Below are 20466 nucleotides of genomic sequence, written 5' to 3'. Positions count from 1 at the left end.
GCATATATCATTATTGTCCAGCTTGATGAATTTTCACAGACAGAGCACTCCTGTGTAAGTAGCATCCAGATCAGAAAACCAAACTTTATTAGCAATGCTTATGTCCCCATCACACTTCGTCAGTCTCTACCTGCCAAGAGTATATTTGATATAACAACCCCATATTGACATTATGGGGTTGTATTATTATCTTCTGTTTAGCTAAAATTTAGAGAAGTCAAGACAATTGCTGAATGAGTATCTGACCCAGTATTCTCACCCTACTATATTGACCCTCTATTTAATATTAAAAATCGGTCATTTATTCAGCACCTATCATGTGGTCCATCCCACCACAAACCTGACTCTTCACTTGAATTCCCAACCTCAGTTAATGGTTTCACCATCCAGGTAGCTAAGCAACTGACCTAAGAGTCAATATTGATCTTTTTTCCCACTCACCAGCCTCCCCACCCCCCAACCCAATATCTGTGAGCCCTGCCTTTGCTTCGTCTAAAATATATCTCAAATCAACTCATCTTTCTCCATCTCCATTCTACCAACCCACACTAGTACAGGCCACTGTTGTCTTACCTATGTGACTGCAATAATCTACTGTCTAGTCTCCATTCTCTCTTGCTCTCCTACACAGTATGTATTCCACATAACAGAGTAGACCTTTCAACATGTAATTCAGATATCATTCCTCCCCAGATTAAAACACGCTGGTAGCTTCCTATTGAACTTAGAATAAGATCCAAGTTTTTAGCTCTGGACTGCAAGATTTCACATGATAGTGGCCCTGCATCCCTCTTTGATACCCTATCATACCAGTCTGCCCTGATTCACTCTGCTTCAGCCAACTATCCTCTTTTCTGTTCCTGGATAAACCTTGTTCTTACTTCCATTCTCTGCATGTGCTGTTCCCTCTTTCTGGAATACTCTGCCCCCAGAGTCCACATGGCTAACTATGTGTCATCATATAGACTTCAGTCTCCTGTCACCTCCTCAGAGGCACTTCCTCACACTAACTCCCAAGTAACCCCCAATAACCCTCTGTCCCCGTTAACTTCATAACATGTATCACTATTTGAAATTCGTTTTTTTATTTGTGTATTTTGGGTTTCCCCATATTTGAATGTGAATTTTATGACAGAAGGAACTTTGTATGATCCATTCCTGTATCCCAGTACCTAGAATATTCTGACATACAGAAAGTACCATTTTGATTGGACATGTCAAGTTTGAAATACTGGTAGGTCACCAAAGTGGAGATATCCAGTGGATAATTAATCATGAAATAGAAGCTGGCAATTTCACCTTAAGTGTATATTAGTTACAGTAAAGCTCTGAATGTTCTGATATACAATAGACTCCATAATGGCTCAAACATATAAAAGATTATTTCTCTTGTAAAGTCCAATATTGATGATCTCCATCAGCAGGCAGCCTCCTCCAATCAGTGATTCAGAGATTCAGGTTCTTTCCATCTTGTGGTTCCCCAGTGTCACCATGCTTATCTGCATCTGTACAGCAAAAGAGGAAGATTGTGTAGGACCACACGTGGGAGACTCTTATGAGCCAGGTTCTAAAGTAGTGTGCACTCCATTGGCTAGAACTCAGTCACATGATCACATCTAACTGCAAGGCAGGCTGGGAAATGTAGTATAGCTGTTGCGAATGAGTAAAAAGACCTGGTTTAGGTACACAGTCACCTGACCTTCACCACAGAAGAGTGCTCAAGGCTTTTCACAGTTCCCCAAGGCTTTTCAGAGAATGCAGCTGTAAGCCAGTCGTGGTGATTATGGAGACTGAGAACTGACCATTAAGACCGTGACTGGCATCTTTTGTTGATCACAGAGCAGACGCGACATACTGTCTGAGCCTAGGAGAATCTGCCTACAGATTTTGCCTGAAAGTGCAGCTGCTAACAGAACGAGTGTGGGTGGTGGTTCCCTTTCTCCCTTGACATCTATTCCAAGAGCCAGAAATCTGCTCAGGCTCTGCTGAGCTTCTGCTGTCCCCAGTCTAGGTGACATGCTTTCCAAATTTTGCCTCTAGGCCTTCAAGAGGGAGGGAAGTTTCGTTAGGCATTTTAGGAGACAGATGCCTTGGGGAGAATGCAAAAGGAACATATTAATAGCACAATTGAGGTTATATTCTGCAGATGTGTGACAGCCTGCCAGATGCTGGCATACAAATGAGACCGTGCCATTCACCCTTAAAGCAGCCATATGTAAAATAATCATTGTCATCATGAGAATGATGATAACTGATATCTATACAGTTATTTTCAACCAGACTTCCCTAAGCACTGAGCAGACTGTACAAACTGGGACCCTTTTGCTTATCGTCTCTGAAGTGCAGCCACCTCTGGGGTAGGAAGCGGCCATCTTTCAAAATAGCCTCGGAAAAACACCAACCACCAGACAGGCCTCGTTAAATCATATGTTGTTTAGCACCATTTCTGTAATGCCTCTTATCCGCTAAGGAGGCAGAAGAAACATGGTTCAGTATAGAAAAATGTGGGATTCCCAAAGCATGGTATGAGCATCCCTGAGGTGGGAGGCAAGGTTCTTCTAAATACTACATGGACGTTTTTTGTTTTCATAATTATGTATTTGTGATAATGAATATTATAAAATACAACTATCGTATCAATCCTATGATATTACAGATACTGAAAATCCATTTAAATTACAAAGTGCATATATATAAAGAAAAGTATCAGTAAATATTAAGGCAAGTGGCCTTGCAATATGGTTTTTTAAGAAGTCATAACTTCTAGTGACTAGCATTTGGTGTGACATTGGCATTATGGTTGAGAACAGATTCTTTGGAGTCCAACAAGCTTAAAATTCTCACCCAGCTCTACTACTTGCTGGCTGTGTAAGCTTTAACATGTCTTTTAACTTAGCCAAGCCTCTACTTCATGATCAGTAGAGAGGAGCTCTGAAAAAGAGGATTGTTAGAATTTTTTTAAAAGGTGTTTATACACACACACACACACATACACATATATATATATGTGTATATATGTGCATATGTATATACATATATATACACATACATATATGCTTAGGGCAGTACCTTGCTAAGTAAATGATCAGTCAACAGTGACCACCACAAAAGGAAACTAGAAAAGTTGAGTGTTAGAAAGGTAGATTCTGTTCTGCTGAATTCATTATCTGGGTCATCTTCTCAATTCTAGACACCTCCTTTGGTTCTGCAGTTTGATGTTCTTTGCAAGATTTTACTCATTATACCCTAGTTACCAGATATCCGCAGGGTCTCTGAGGTCCAGCCCTTGTATTTAGCACCGTATCAGAGGGAGGCATTCCTAGCCTTATGGCACCTGGTCTTGAATCCTCTTCCTTCCATCTGTAGCCAGTCTGTCCCTGTTTTGTGTAACAGGTTCTGGCTTAAAGTGGCCAAACTTTGGCCTTAATGGGTTAACTACATCAGGACAATAATAAATCATTTCTAGATTAGTGATTTTCTAGGGCAAGAGGCAGCCCTAACTTTTCAATAAAAGAAAATTGCTAGAAAAGGATGTTTCTTAATTATGAAAACTATGGTATACCTAGGATCCTTTGAACTCTGTTCTCAGAACTAAGAATGAGTTGACCTGGGCTCCTACCTAGTCCAATATGGGACCTATTAAATAAATCCACGTCGAGTAAAAAGTAAATATACAGTCCTCAATAACTATATACTGAGCACCTAGTTTGTGCCAGGCGCTACGATAAGCCATGGGGATAGAAGAGTGAAAAGAAACAAATTTTCTGCTTTCAGAATGACATTCACCAAATAATCACACTAATGAGTGTATTATTACAAACTGAAATAAGTCCTGTGAAGAAAGGGAATATGGTTTTGTGAATGCATTTGTAAAAACCTGATGTAGACTAGGGAATAAAAGAAGGCTTTCCTGAGGACTGATTGTTAAGTTGAGATTTGTAAGAGGAAGAGTATGAGCTAACTTGGCAAAGAAGTGTGAAAACATCAGTCCACCATGTACAAAGGTCCTGTGGCAGGAGGGAGCATGGTATGTTGGAGGAACTCAAGAAGGCCCGAGAGTGAAGTAAAGCGTGGTGTGAGCAAGCTAGAAAGATGAGCACAAGACACACCTTGCATAAATCCAGTCTCTAGGCATGAGACAGAGGATTCCTCTGGGAGAAAACAACTGGGTTCCAGGGGTACTTGATCTCTGACTTGGTCTTTATCAGCCCTCTGCATCAGCTTCACTTGTCAACTGAGCTGAGGCCCTTTTGGATTTGATTCCCTATCAGGAGACCATAACCACAACTCTTGGCTTCTAGCTCTGTCACTCGGTAGTACCATGGACAGCAGTCTTTCTTTTAATCCAGTAGGATTCTGCCGGGCAAGCTTTGAGGGACGCTGTGGGGCTCATACAAATTTCTCTCCCTTGTTGCTGCTGTGGCTTTCATCCACAACTGTACGTATCAATCTTAGCCTGGCATTTAGTGTAATAGGAGAACATTCCTTCCAATGACACGTCCAGCACATTGGCCTGTGTGTGCCAGAGCGGCCCCCTCCTTGCCATATTAAATGCAGCCTTTGGTGGGTTGTCTCAGGCCTGTTGCCTTGCTTGTGTGGCTGCTGACCCTCTGTATCTGACACCAGACCTAGCACTTTTGGGGCCTGGGGATTTCTCCTCCTACAGAGCAAGCCCTTTGAGCCTCATGTTATCAGGGGAAAGGGCAAGAATGCAACTCTGCAGACTTCTTTCGGACTTCTTGAACGTCCTTGGGGCGGTATCACTAAGTAGTTGGGAAGGCAGACTCTGGAGTCAGATTCACTGGATTTGAACCCAGCTCCATCTCCTAAAATCTGTGGGACTTTGTCAAGTTGCTTAACATTTCTCTGGCCCTCAATTTCCTCATCAGTTAATGGGGATAATAATACCACCTATCTTAGGAGGTTGTTGTGGGGTTTAAATGAGGTTGTCTTGTAAAGTATTTAGCCAAGTGCCTGCACAAAGAGAAGGCTCTATAAATAGTAGCTTTTATTATTTGAGGCATATCCCCAGCCCCCTGTTCTTCTTGCCTTGTTGCTTGGATCCCATTCTCTCCTAAGAAAACCACAGGCTAAATGAGCCACACTATACAGGCCTGGCATCTTGGCCTATTGACCTACTGTGAGTTTTCTGCATCTTAAAAAAAAAAAACCTTGCCTAAAGAAGGCTGCTAAGTCACAAGAATGAAGTAAAGTAAAACCCAGAAACATTTTTTTATTTAATTTTTTAAATTAATTTTTATTGGAGTACAGTTGATTTACAATGTTGTGTTAGCTTCTGCTGTACAACAAAGTGAATCAGTTATACATATACATATATCCACTCTTTTTTAGATTCCCATATAGGTCATTACAGAGTACTGAGTAGAGTTCCCCGTAGATAACTAATAAGAACCCATAAACATTTATTGAGCACTTACTATGTGCACTGGAGATGCCAAGATGAATAAAACTCCATCCCTGATATCATGGTCCATGTAATCTGGAGGGAGGGTGAGTTCAACCAGAGAAGCAAAACCAGTAGGGGAGAGGGTGTGTGTGTGTGTGTGTGTGTGTGTGTGGAGAGAGAGTGAGAGAGAGAAAGAGAGAGAGAGACAGATTGACATATTACCATGAATTAGCCTTGTAATTGTGTGACTGGCCAAGCAAATCCAAAGTCTGTAAGGCCAGCAGTCAGGCACGAAAAAATCATAAGCAAGCTAGAACACCACAGGCATAGGCATCAGAGGCTACATCCACAAATGGCCATCAAGAAGGAAGATTTAGAGAGAAGGGAGAGAAACTAGTCTCAGCATCCATTTGGAGTCTCTTCCTCAAGGAAGACCTAAGCTTTTGTTTAAATGCCTTCCAACTGATCAATTCAGGCCCACCCAGGATAATCTCCCTTATGATTAAATTAAAGCAACTGGTTAGGACCTTTAACCATGTCTGCAGAATCCCTCACAGCAACACCTAGATTACTGTTTGACTGAATAACTGGGAAAACTTGTGCATATGTGCAAAGTGGCTGCTTTCTCTCTTTTGTCCTTCAACTCACCTGAGAGAATAAACCTTGTTAACCTACCACAACCAGAAACATTTTAGAAATGTTTAGCCTAACCAAGTTAACATATCACAAAGCTACCAAAGTGAGTATGTGGACAGAGGGAGACAGACATGTAACCATACTAAGGAAGATGAGACTAACAGTTTTGGGGAGCCTCTGTTAAGTAGCTGGTATATTACATCATCTCCTGTAGTTTTCTTCCTCTCTTTGTTGATAAATTAACAAGTTCAAAGGCATTTGAGATTAGGTAACTGGTCACAGGATTGGGGATTAAAATCTAGATCTGTCTCACTCTATACTGCAGTAAGATGTACTCTATCACACTATCTTAAATTACTCAAATAATAATAATACATGTTAAGTGTATTCATAGAGGTGCCTTCAAGGTGCTGTGGATACACAGGTAGAAAGAATCATGAAAGAAGGGCTAGAACACTTCATACAGAAAGTAACACTTGGGTTGGCCTTTGAAGGAAATATTGAGTATTTTCTAACGGAGAAATGTCAAGCTTTGTGTCACATGAATAGGAAAGAGGCTGTGGTTATGGGACTTTCACATACCACGCCTCCCAACCCTGTCATAAAGGACGTCTTATCCCAGTGTCTTTTGAGCTCAACACATACATAAAAGCAGTACCTAATAGGGCACCATGTGTCTCTTTGTCAATCCTCTCATATTGAGTCTAGCGATTGGCAAAATCCTTTATGAATATTTGCACACTGGCTTTTTTTAAGCTCTTAAGAGAGGAATATCCCTTGGAGTCCTCTTTGGAGATTTCCAGTGTGTTATCATCAAGCAACATGTCCATTCAGCTGACAAGATCTGGATGCTTTGTAATTACTACTTTATATCCAAAGATTAAATTGAGACTTTGGAAAGGAAATAAAGACTTCAAAGAAACTCATGTCCCCTAAAACAGAATCCAACTCTAATATGCTCAGTTTTCAAGGCCATGATAAGGCTATTCTCCACCTTGGCAGACTTTAAGTGCTATCTGAAAAGCTTCAACTGCTTTTGCACATGGGTATCTTACCCAGGTAAATTTAGAGTCCACTCTCCAGCTCGGCCTGCAGACAGGCCTCCTGCTGGACTCTGCTGTCATTGGTTGGCTTAGATAAAAAGAAAGGGGGAAAAAAAAAACCTTGTCAGTATCAGCAAAATTAGCAGTGATAAAGACAGAAGCAGATGAGGACACCTTCAAAAGCCCACAAACCTAACGCATATAAAATCTATCTTTGGAAAAATACATGTTTTCTTTGAAAGTTGGGATTATTCAGTCCACTGTAAAGCCCTTTAATAAATAGCTTTTTCTCCATTATCTTATTTGATCATCAAAATTTCTCAGAGACTGATAGAGTTAACAGAATGATACCCATCCAAAGGCAAAGAAACTGAAACCCAGAGAGATAAAATGACTTTCCCATGTTCTCCGAGCAAAAGAGAGTTGGAATCAAAACTGAATCCCAGTTTTTTGACCCCATTTTGTTACACTGTTTATCACAGTATTATCTTCAGTTTTACCCAGAGGTGAGGTTCCTGGTCTCTCAACTCTCTCAGAGATGGTTCTAAGCCAAGGAAACTACTTTTTTTTAACTGTTTGTTTTCTTGGTTTAATAATATGTATTCATTATAGAGACTATAAAATGACCTATAATCTCACCACCTAATTTTGTGTATATACAACGAATTTACATCGCAATTTTAACTTAATGCTAGCTAACTCAACAATAAGGGCTCAGAAAAATAAGTTAATAAGGAAATAAAAGAAAAGGGAAAATTTTTTTATTTCTTGATTTATCCAGGAAGCTTCCTCCTGTTCAGTCTAGGGCCACACACACACACACACACACGTGTGCACATACACAGCCCACCCACTCACACATATGCACTTTCTTTCTCACTTCCCTGCTTTGTCTGTTTAGCAGTTATTACTACCTAATATACTATATATTCTATTTATTTATCGTGTTTAGTGACCATGTCCCCTACTAGAATATAGGCTCCACAGATCAGGGGGATTTTTGGTCTGCTTTGGTCACTGCTATATCCCCTGTACCTAGAAAAACCCTGGCAGATTCTTTGTGAATGTTTATGAAATACATGAAGGAACAAATGAATGAATGGACCCAAGCTAGGGTTACTGAAGGATAACTTAATGCCAGCCTTAGAATCTAATCCCCCTGTAAGATATAACTATGTTTCCTTCCATTCAGTTCTCTCTCTCTCTCTCATTCTTTTTACATGGCTATGATTAGACTGTATATATTTTGTATCTAACTTACCTCACCTAAAATTATACATGCATATAATAAGCATAGAAAATATCTTGTCTTTTTCCATCTTAAAATACTACAACTTCATTAAAAGAAAATGTGGAAATGAAAACTCATAATTGAAAAGAAAAAAAATTCATAGACCCACCCCATTGGAATTATCACTAACATTTGGTACTTTTGCCTTTTAGGTCATCAGTTTCAGAGTGTAAGTTTTAAATGACATTATGATCACACTATAGATAGAATTTTTCATACAAGTTTTTTAACAGACTTGGCATTTCATTGCATAAACAATTAAATGAGATCGATCAGAATTTACTGAATCGTTTCCCTATTTCTGTATATTTAGGCTGTTGTCAATTTTTTTCTTTTATAATATCACAATAGACATTTTTTTATAAAAAGCTTTTCCAAATTTGCGTTTAAGGAAATGACTTTTGAATGGTCCCTATGCTACCCTTTAGCATCCTGCCATAATCCCCTTCATTCCCTCACCCCACTGCTGATGTAATTTATGGCTCTGGCTTCTTATTTGTTTGAAGCTCATCCCTTAAGGGGTGACCTCCCAGTGTCTTCAATTATTATTTTAAATGATGCCTTAGGCCATTGCCTGGCACAGCAGTGCCCTCACCTTCCCGCATTCGGCCTTCCAAGCATGGAGCTCAGCTGCCAAACTGGCTGTGCCCCCTCCCGTCTTCAGCACTGCTTCCAGAGTCCCAGCAGAGAGGCAGATTAACCCCTTTTGTTAGCAGAGGTAATTTGCCTGGGCTCCGCATTAATAAGGAATGCCATAAGCGGTTGGGGTCAGGATGAACAGATCTGTCAAGCCCCAGGGTTAATTTAATAGCAATCTGTTGGCTGTCTGCCTTGTATATTAGCCGTGAATCCAGTGCTCTGTTTTGCTTTTGCCGTTTAGTTCTTTGGGACAACAGGGAAATAATTTGGATAGAGAGCTCTAAAAGATAGGAGAGAGAAGATTGACTGTCAACATGCATCATTCCATTTCCAGGATAATACAGGGAGCCCCGCACTGCTCCTCTCCTTTCTCCTTCCCTCCCAACATGAAGGGTACAACCACGTATGCTGGAGGCGTGTATCTCCCTTTAGAACAGTGTAAGGGAAAAGGCTGGGTTTCTAGGTGATGCAGATGTGAAATATGCTCTCTTGTCATCCCCATAAGCCATTGAATTTTTGGAAACTAGACTCCTTCTCCCAAATGTTTTTAGAACTCAGAAAATCCTCCGCAGTTAACAATTCAAGAAATCCCTTCTCACGTTTCTGTCTCAACTTACGGTTCCAAAAAAAAAAAAAAAATCATCACATCAGAGAACACAAAAATCCTAGGTCTGATGCTGTGTCCAAATTCTGGTTCTGAAAAATGTAGCCCCCAGAGTGGTCGGTGAATTGAGAGAGCACAGGTTCAAAGCGGAATCCCTGTTGGATTAGCCAGGGGAGTTTCAAGAGAGCCAGAATTACATCACTTGGAAAGGCTGGCTCTGTGAGGGCCATTCATCAGGGGAGGAGAGTGGAGTGTGGTCAAGAACCCAGGCTCTAGAGTCGGACAAACTTGGGTTCAAATCCCAGCTCCACCCACTATGGTCATATAACCTTGAGTAACTTAACATCAGTCACTATTTCCTCTGCTGGAAAATAGGCCTATTAATAATATTAACATCATAAGGGTGAGATGAAGGTCAAATGAGACAATGCATGGCACGTGATAAACATTAACTACTGCTTGTTATTATCTTCCTTGTTTTCCTTATCATCACAGTTACAAAAAAGAGGATTGGAGTCATGGTTTCTCCCCTGAACCCCATAGAGTCAGACCCAGACAAGCCCTCTAGTCAAATGGGAGATGCTTGGGGATGAGGGATGGTGGGCAGGCTTAGAGGTCCAGGATGGATGGGGAGGGAAGGAAGGAGGAAGGGTCCAGAGGCAGCAGCCCTAAGCAGACTCAGTTCTGATGCAGTTCTTGATGGTGGAGGTTGTTCCTGGTTTCATATGTATGTTTAAGCCCTTCATTTTCACACATTCTAACTTTTGGGCTTTATTTTTAGGTGAGAAAAAAATAACTGTAGATGTGGCACCTCCCCCTACCACACAGCCAAGATCCCTTCCAGTTAAGCTTGTTTTTAGAGCTATACTGGTAGAGGTTGAGAAAGCTGACACCAGATTTTCTTGCCCTATTTTGGGAAAAGACAAACATGCTCACTGGCACAGTAGGGTATGGAGGCTCTTTCTGGAGGGGGATAAAATCTGATAACAGCTGAACACTACCCTCTGCTTAACCCCACCCTGTATAGTGGCCACAAAGCCCAGGGCATGGGTCAGGGGACTGGGGAGGACATCAGAGCTGCAGCTTGGGGCCTCCTTCTGGGGGGCACTGGCTCCTGCTCCCCAGAAAGTGATGCTAACTGCAGTAATATTTATAACTCTGGTAGCAGTTGAGTTGAAAGGTAGTGTTTTCACTACCTTTAGTGAAAAGGTAGTGAATCAAGGGAACCCACATGCTCTGGAGACCCAAGAAATACTTGCATCTGGATTCGTGAGGGAAATTGTAGTAAAATGAAATGTTAGTTGTCTCAAGCTAATTTTAGGAAAAAAACCCAACAGGATTTATAAGAGGTAATTGAAAGGGAAAGAGACACAACCAAATATAAAGCCATTATTGCACCAGATGACATGCCGGAGCATGGGTGATGTTTGATAATAGATGACTACTTTGTTAGTGCTAATGTGACTTAAAATATCAGTACAATTACTTGTACCTCATCTAAACTCTAAGGAGGAGATTATGCTACCAACTACACGAAAAGCATAGGAGACTTTTATCCAACCCAGTCTAATAGCATCATCTGTATCAAGTTACTGCTTGTTGATTCAATGCAGTGTTTTCCAAAATGTGATATATAAGCTCCTGGCACAGACATAAATATGTTCATTTTAATGGTTAAAAGCATTTATCTTAGGTACGGTATATTATTTAAAATGTAACTAGCTCATTAAACCCATGATTTTATGAATATTGGATTACAGCTTAGGCAAGGCTAAGTAAAGAAAAAAGTGAGTCGATTTAAGTTGATGTGGAGAAAAAATGTTAAGTTAAAAAATGCTACCTAGTGATATACAGGTGGGGCGAAATCACAAATGTGACTCAAAAGTGAGAATCATTTTGGTTCACAGCATCCACATCACAAGGCCTGTTCCTTTGCAGGAAGTTGCTGGGTCCTTGGACAGCACCTCAGCCCTAGCGAGGTACCACCGTACCTGCACCCAGGTCCCCCGAGCTCTCAGTAGAAGTGGGAAGGGATCAGCCCAAACTCACTCCCACCGAAGATGTTTGTTGCCACTGGGTCACCATCATAGATGAAAGGCCAAATGTTTCATTTCAATACACAAGGTTGTGGTCTTTAAAAATAGAGGTATAATAATTCTTGCTCAGAAAGGAAAATACTGAGGAGGAAAAAACCCGATGATAAAACTAACGGTATATTCCATTGGAGGCTAAAACTGTCATGCCGTACAATTGGATGGCTTCTTTTTAATGCTTAAACTCCCACATAAGCTCTAAAGCGAATCACAGCTTACAGAGACTTGAGGTCCTGTATATCCTCAATAAGAGAAATTTTGCGTAATTACTAAAGAGTACAAATCTTGCACCTGGGATAAAATTCTAGTACTGCCACTCTTCAGCCATGTGACTTGGGGCAAGTTACTTACATACGCTGAGCCTCCGTTTCCCCCCTTGAAATAATGGGGGTAAGAAAGTGCTGATTATAGAGCTGTTATAAGGATTAAATGAAATAAAGTACATGATATGCTTTGCACAGTGACTGACCTATAGTCAGTGCTCAATAAATGGTAGCTGCTATTATTATTATTATCAACATATTATTTAAAACCATATTATTTAAAAACATCTAAGGGATTTCATGGAAGAGGATTTGCAGTCTGTCCTAGATATCATGTATCAGCCCAGGAGTTTAGATAAAGATTCAAATATATTGGATTATTTAGTTGGAAATATATTGGATTATTTAGTTGGAATATATTGGATTATTTAGTTGGAATGGGGCTGGTTTCTTAACCACTGTTGTAAAATGAGAAATGAAAGCCTTTGCAGCTTGATACGTTTTAGCATGATTGCATGAGCAGGTAACTTTGATGTGATGGGGCATCTACACGTTATGAGGGATGAAATCCTGATAAGGAGCCAGGGAGACCTGAGTTCTAGTGCTATGTATGGCCACTGAGTAACCCTGGGCCTCATCTGCCCGGGACCACTAATACCTGCCCATTTGCTCACAGAGTCATGATGAGGATCCGCCGTGTGTACTCATTGCTAACATGGTACAGTAAAATAAGGCGGTGATGCTACAGTTACCCCAAGGCTCCCCCTTCTCCTGGTCCCCTCCTTGACTCGTCTGTGCCAGATATCGTCGACATCAAGCCGGCCAACATGGAGGAGCTCACAGAGGTGATCACAGCGGCCGAGTTCCACCCCCATCACTGCAACACCTTCGTGTACAGCAGCAGCAAAGGGACAATCCGGCTGTGTGACATGCGGGCGTCGGCCCTGTGTGACAGGCACACCAAATGTGAGTAGCCAGCAGCCCAGGGCTCGTGGCAGGGATGGGCCACTGGCCCCTGACATGTGGGAGGAGAAGGGGGAGGGCCTGGAGGGGTTTGATCTCCTTTCCCACCTCAGACACACTGGGAGTAAAGAAACTACACGTGTTGGCCTGACCCGGGAGTCAGTTCCACGTTTGGTATTTTGATAAATAGGAAACCTCACGTCCAATCCCACAAACATTGGCTTCCGGCTGTGGAATACAGAGATGAACAAGACGTGAGCCCTGTCACGTAACCTTGTGACATGATCTGAATTATGTTTTAAGATTCCTCTTGCTGCTCTGGGGAGAATGAACCTGCAGAGTAGAAGTGGGGGGACGAGTTAGGGGATGGTTGCGATATCCAGGCAGGAGATGCAGGTGACCTGGACAAGGGCAGGGTGTGGAAATGGAGAGGAGTGGACGGACGGGTTCTGGACAGACCTTGGCAGTAGAGTTAACTGGACTTGCTGGACAGTGTGGGAGGCTGCGAATATACAGGAATCAAGAATAGCAGCTGGGGACACTGACAAGTTAGCACTGTATTGTGTATTTGGAAGTTCTTAAGAGAAGAGGTCTTAAAAGTTCTCATCATAAAAAAAAAAAACTGCAACTATGCATGGTGATGGATGTTAACTAAACTCATTGTGGTGATTATTTTGCAATATATACATGTATCAAATCATTATGCTGTTCACCTAAAACTAATATAATGTTATATGTCAATTATACCTCAACTTTAAAAAAAAATAGCAGCTGGGGGAAAGGGTTAGTGGCTTCTTGGAGAGAGTGAGGCTTTGGGAACCAGCACCCTAGAAGGCCCAGTGGTTCTAGTGGGCACCAGGGAAGAGCTTCAGAGAGAAGGGATGGGATAAAGTCCACCAGGCTCACAGGCCCTGGGATCACACTGGAGTTTTCAGGGCGTTGACTGAGCAAAGCAGCTCCAAACTAGTGGGGGCTGAGCGCTTGGGGGCCAAAGGCTAAGACCGATGTAAGCGGGTGAAGCAAGAGTCAGCTGCGGTAGCCAGAATGGGCCTGGAGCTAGCAGGGAGGTTTTCTAGAAAACAAAACTCCCCAGAGTAAAGGTGCCTAGAGGGCAGTGGTCACCCATGTCCAGTGTCAGACTAAATACCGTGCAGCTGCCAAGATGTTCAGGAGCCATGAGAGCTGTTTGGCCAGCACCTGCTGCTGGATGCCACTCTGCCACTACAGCCTGGACAGCCGGGAGTGAACACCTTTCTCTCCCACAGCCTCAGCTTTCGATTTTAATTCCTATGGGACCTGAGCAATGTGATGACTCTCTGTGTAGGTGTATGGCTAGGAGAGGTGTGGCTATCTGGGTCACTTTGATCATTTCTGTTTGCTCATTCGCTGTGCGGAGTATTGCACAGGGGAGCTGGTACGTCTAGTGTAGTGGGATGTAGACTGTGTGGATTCCAGAGTCATACAGACCCAGGTCAAAGGCAGGCTTCACCCCTTATTAGCCGTCTGACTTTGTCCAACTTTCCTTTACCTTTCTGAGCCTCAGTTTTCTCATACGTAAAATGGGTAAGATAACAACATCCACCTCGTGGGTGTGTCATGGAGATTAGCTAACTATTAAGAATTGTTAATGAGATGTTTCATACTAAGTGTGTTTTATGCTTCCAGAAGATTTCAATTCAGATGATCCACATTTCCAGTACTCAATCGCCATTGTGTAGCTAGTAGCTACCATATTGGACAGTGCTGATTTAAGATTTCCTTCATTGCAGAAGGTTCTCTTGAAGAGTACTGATCTATACTATTGGCTCCTTGAGGGTGTGGACTTACTTTGTTTTGTTCACTGCTGTTTCCCTAGCACCTGAAACAGTACCTGGCCCGTGATAGACGCTATATCGATGTTTGCTGGTGTCTGTGCTGGTATTGATCTTTGAGCAGTACTTACTTATAAGCCAAAAGGGGGAAATGTTCAAGGCAGAAGTATCAGCATGTGCAAAGGTGCTGAGGCATGAACGATCATAACACTTTCGGAACTGCAGGGTGACTGATATGGCTGGCATATAGGGAATGACTTGGAGAGGGAAGAGTTGAAGTTCAGGAGGAAGGCAGGAGACTGGTCGTAATGGCCATGATAATGGACTTGAATTTTCTCTCAAAGTCAGTCAGAACAGCCACTAGAGTAACCAGGGGACTGATTGGAATTATTTTTTGGAGAAGTTGCTTAGACTGAAGGCAGAAGGATGGAGGTTGGGTTCTGTCTGGGAGAACAAAGAGTCAAGAAAAGAGGTTAGGAAGATTCTATAACGTACGCAAGCGTTTCTTAACGATGCACTATTGAATTGGGGGCACACGATCCTTTCTTTGGGGGAGGCAGCTGTCCTATGCATTGTAGGATGTTTAGCAGCATCCCCAGCCTCTACACACTGGATGCAGGCAGCAAAGGCCAGTTATGACAACCAAAAATGTCTCCAGACATTGTGATGTATGCTGGGGTGAAAATTGCTCCCAGCTGAGAATCACAGATCCAGACTAAAATTCATTGGCACTCCTTCAGCATGATCTTCTTGTATCTATGATGTATCCATTACGATTAAGCACTCTGAGGGGTACAGTGGAAAGAGTAAGACATCTCCTAACACTCAAGGAATTTCAAGTTTGGCTGGTGAGGCAAGATGTACCCAGGACACCCAAATGAGTGGTAGAGACGATTAGGAGTTGGGATATTTGGGGAAGGGGGGAGGGAGGGACATTGGAGGTAGACCCCACAGGGGAGGCAGAGGCTGAGTGGTAGTGTTGAAGCACAAGTAGGATTTGGTTAGGTAGGAAATAGAGAGAAGGGTGTTTGGGGTTGTATACACAAGAATGGGCAAAAGCCTGAAGTTAGGAAATGACATGAAACCTTTAAAGAGCCTTAGCAAGAAGTGTTGGGCTTGGGTAAAAGGGGAATATGGAGGAAAAGAGGTCAAATAGGGATGATGGTTTATATCAAGTCAGTCATTGAAGGTCAGAGTCAGAAGTTATGCCTTCATCCATTCATTCATTCATTCACTGAGTACCTGCTTTTTATACTCAGAGTCTGGCTCCTATGGTAGCCAGTCCTTCTTAAACTTTTCCACCAAGTACAGCACTCCCAGACCCAGGCTGTGAGCCTGGCTGCTGTGCAGGAAGGGCACCAAAAGGTAATCCAGCCTCTCTGATGTGCTCTGGGTGGCCCGGCCTCTCAGCAAAGGCAAAACTGCACATGCCTGCCAGAGGCCTGAGGCTCCAGGGGAGGTGCTGACCACAGTGGATTTTCTTTGAAGTCTTATTTTGTCATCTTAAAATTTCACATGGATTTTGTATTTTATTCCCATAAAATGACTACTTTCCACTTAAATTAAATATTACATTTCTACCCATCCCCAAACTTCAAGCAAAATTGACATTTCCAAAAGATGCAGCATTTATCTACGGCTTCCTATACCACCTGGTGCACCCCCATATCGTCCTCCTTCCTGACCTCCAAGGATGCATACATGTGCCCCAGTTTGAGAAGCACAGCTCCTAGTATGTGGAGAGCAATTGGAGATCATTTGGCTGGAGAACAGAGCTATAGAATTTATGTTTTACGGAAGATTAACACAGTGGTGGTGGGAAGAAACATAGGAGAATTAGAAGGTTTTGCTTTAGTCTCAATACAATGGAAATTCATAACCTAGGTAAGAATGGTAGCACAGGGAACTCTACTCAGTACTCTGTAATGGCCTATGTGGGAAAAGAATCTTAAAAAGAGTGGATATATGTATATGTATAACAGACTCACTTTGCTGAACACCTGAAACTAACACAACATTGTAAATCAACTCTACTCCAATAAAAATTAAAAAAAAAAAAAAGATGGTAGCTATGGAAATTGAAAGAAAGGAAAGGGAAAAAGAAACATTTTTCTTTCAAAATAACTGTGGGGATGCAAAGCAATATTAGAGATTGGTGTTCATCACACGTGGATATTACTTGTTCAATATCCTTCCCCTCTAGACTATAAATTCTCTGAGGACAAGAACTGAATTTATTTTGCTCACATTGTATCACAAAGGACTGACACACAAACAGGTGCTCAGTAAATATTGATTCAATAAATAAATTTATGCCTGAGAGTTGACATAAATGGCATGTGAATTGCGGACTAATAAGAAGCCATACTGAAGGAGAGTGAACGGTTGAGGACCAGTCTGGGACATGCTGTGTGGGAGGTGACATAGGCTGTCTGACCGGGCTTGAAGGGCCACCAACCCAAAGTGGATGCCAGAGATGGCACGAGAAGCCTGGTGTGTTCACAGCCCAATGTGGCAGACACCAGCCTGGGCTCTGGGGTCAGACAGACCCACAGGAGGGCTGGATAGTGAGGAGGAAGCTGGCTGGGAGGCTTGGTGAACTCTGAACTCAAGATGGCAAAAGGATAAGGCCTTAGGCATTTCCGGAACTAGAATTGTTTAGAGAAGAAGCTTTGGAATCAGAACTCAGCTCTGTCGCTCAGCAGCTGTGTGACCCCCAATCAAGTTTTGAATCCCTCTGAATCCCAAGTTCCTCCTTTGAACATAGAAGTAATATAATAAAGACCATCTCATAGGGCTGGCTGTTCCCAAGGAGTAACTGTCCTCAAGTGCATAAGAGCCTAACCCTCTGCCAGGCACACAGGAGACAGTGAACGGCAGCAGCAGTTACCACAGTTACACCTTCTGAGTACCCCAAGGTTCCAGACCTGCAGCTCTAAGAGGCCTGAACCTCCAACCTTTATTCCATGTCCACAAGCCCCATTAGTCATTTATTTAATTAGTACTTGTTGAGCACACACTATATGTCAGGTACTGTACCAGACTCTGGGGACACAATGGTGAGCAAAACCAGATCTGCTTTCTTCCCTCTTAGAGCTCAAGGTCTATACTAGTGAGAGTCTAGAGAGTCAGAGGAACAGAACCAATAGGAGATATATATATATCATATATATACACATATGCATATATATATACACACACACACATATACACGTGTGTATGTATATATAAATGTGAAAGATTTGTTATAAGTATTCATAACAATTATGGTCGTGCAATCATGGAGGCTGACAAGTCCCAGGACCTTCAGTGGAGCTGCAGGAGAGCCGATGAGGTAGTTTTAGTCCAAAGGCCAGCAGACTCTTGACCCAGGAAGAGCTGATGGTCCAGTTCAAGTGCGGAGGCAGGAAAAAATTGATGTCCCAGCTCGAAGGAGTCACGCAGGAGAATTCCCTCTTGTTGGGAGGAGGGTCAGCCTTTTGTTCTATTCGGGCCTTCAACTGATTGGATAAGGCCCACCCACATTAGGGAGGACAATCTGCTTTACTCAGTCTATTAATTTAAATGTTAAATTCATTCAAAAATACCCTCCTAAACCCCCAGGATAATGTCTGACGAAATATCTGGGCACCCCGTGGTCCAGTCAAGTTGATGCATAAGATGAACTATCACACTGTCTAAGGAGGAAAGACGCATTCATCAGAGAATCGCAGATAGATAATGACATTGTGACTGTAATAAGTGGTGTGAAAAAGAGTCTTGTGGTGTCGTGAGGGGGTGTGACAAGGACCTTATACCGCAAGGCAGTGACCACTGAGCTGCCACCTAAAGACTGAGACGTTCCCTGGGGAAAATATTGGGAAGGGTCATCGAGCCCACACACCCAGGAACCCCCTGGGGGCTGCTTCTCCCTGCAGCCTTGGTCCCACACAGCCCTTGAGAAGTCGAGCCCAGGGGACAGTCCCTAGGGAGGCTGGGAGCTAGCTGGCCACCTGCAGACCCCTGCTGCAGCCCTGCCTCCCCACGCCCCATCCTGACACCAGCAGTGCTCTGAATTGCCAGCCGCCAGCCTCCTAATCTAATTAAGAAGCGCACGAAATTCATTTTCCTGACTCGTCCAAAGTGCCGACCTTCGTCAGTGTGCGTCTCCCTTTGTTTGGCTGCTGCAGCGGCAGCGGCCCGAGCTCCCGCCAGCTGGGAAAACAAGTTCAATCTGACCCCGCACCTGACATTTCTTATTGATTTTCCCCATCCTCCTCCAACACCAGCCTTCCGTCGACCACGGTTCAGCCCGGGTGTGCGAACGGAATGGAGACAGTTCATCAGAGTTCAAAATGAAAAGCAACATTGGCTTTCGGAGATGAGCTCTGAGAAGGAGGGTATTTAATAACCATCAATGTTTAATCAAAATGCCGAGGAGTTCTGTGTTATCAGAGCTGCATATATTAATTTCCATACGTCCCTCGCTCTGCATACTCAGCAGGGGTTGGAAAGGATGATTCTCTTCCTCATCTCTCAGTTTTTTTTCTATCGCTTCTGGCGGTAATGACAAGGGTTGTATCTGCAGTTTGAGATTCTAATGGCTGAAACAATAGGGTGTTGATGGCAGCAGCAGTGGCTGGCCTGAATCTTGCTGTTCCCTTTTAATGCGTGAGTACTGGGAGTTGAGTGAAGAAACTGGCCAGGTGTGATGAATGACAGCCAAGGGAATGAGAGAGAAATTAAATCTAAACTCCTTTCCAAGACCCACAGGAATCTGGTCCCTGTAGTCTGGCCACACTGGTCTGCTTCCTGTGCCTTCAACACACCCAGCCCTTTGTGCCTCAGGCCCTTTGCACAGGCTCTTCCCCTACCTGGAATGCTCTCCCACCAGGCCCTCCCTTGTTTAGACTGCTCTCATTTTTTAGGTCTCTGGGAAAATATCACCTCCTCAAAGAGGACTTCTCTTTTCCCCCCCATCTGCACCCTATTTCTACTGCATCACCCTATTTTATTTCTTTATGTATTTCTTAGTACTCAGCTATAGATATTTGTTTTTCTTCCTCTGTCTCCCTGACTAGAATGTAATCTCCATAAGGGCAGGGACTTTATTTTACCAACCCCTGCATTACCAACCCAGCTGCAAATGGGGCTTCACTGAACAACTGCGGTAGAAAAGCAGGCAGGTGGGAAAGGACAGATGAAAGAAGGTGTTTTCATTTACTAGAGTTGCTATAACAAACTACCATGAACTGAGTGGCTTAAAAAAACAACATCTTACTGTCTCCCTGTTCTGGAGGCTAGAGGTCCTAGACCAAGGTATCAACAGGGTTGGTTTCATCTGAAGGCCGTGAAGAAAGGATCTCTTCCAGGCCTCTCTCCTTCGCTTGCTGGTGACCATCTTCTCCCTGTGTCTTCACATCATCTTCTCTCTGCACCTGTCTGTGTCCAAAACTGCCCTTCTTATAAAGACACTCATCATATTGGATTAGGCTCCACCCTCGTGACCTCATTTTTTAATTTAATTACCTCTTTAAAGACCCTACCTCCAAATATGGTTACATTCTGAGGTACTGAGGATTAGGACTTCAACATAAGAATTTGGGGAGGGGGTACGCAATTCAGCCCCTAATAGAAGACCTGAAAGTCATCCAGAGCACAGTTCCTGGAGCTGACAGCTCCAGCTGACAGAGGACAGGGTCAATAAAAACCTGTATGTGGAGCCTCTACACCTCCC

At 43.0% G+C, this 20466-nt stretch overlaps 1 protein-coding gene across 3 annotated transcripts in view; it reads left to right on the top strand.

Moving 5' to 3' along the window:
- Window positions 1-20466, top strand: part of PPP2R2B (protein phosphatase 2 regulatory subunit Bbeta) — a 685183-nt gene that overhangs the window by 623058 nt on the left and 41659 nt on the right. For all 3 annotated transcript variants that reach the window (XM_061189802.1, XM_061189801.1, XM_061189800.1), the window contains one exon: window positions 12778-12942. In XM_061189802.1, the coding sequence (XP_061045785.1) occupies window positions 12778-12942 (165 nt within the window). The remainder of the gene's footprint in view (window positions 1-12777; window positions 12943-20466) is intronic.

This window comes from Eubalaena glacialis, chromosome 4, assembly GCF_028564815.1.
Source record: "Eubalaena glacialis isolate mEubGla1 chromosome 4, mEubGla1.1.hap2.+ XY, whole genome shotgun sequence".
Lineage (NCBI taxonomy): Eukaryota > Metazoa > Chordata > Mammalia > Artiodactyla > Balaenidae > Eubalaena > Eubalaena glacialis.
The sequence above is the reverse complement of the archived record's forward strand: the minus strand, read 5'-3'. Positions and strand labels throughout refer to the sequence as shown.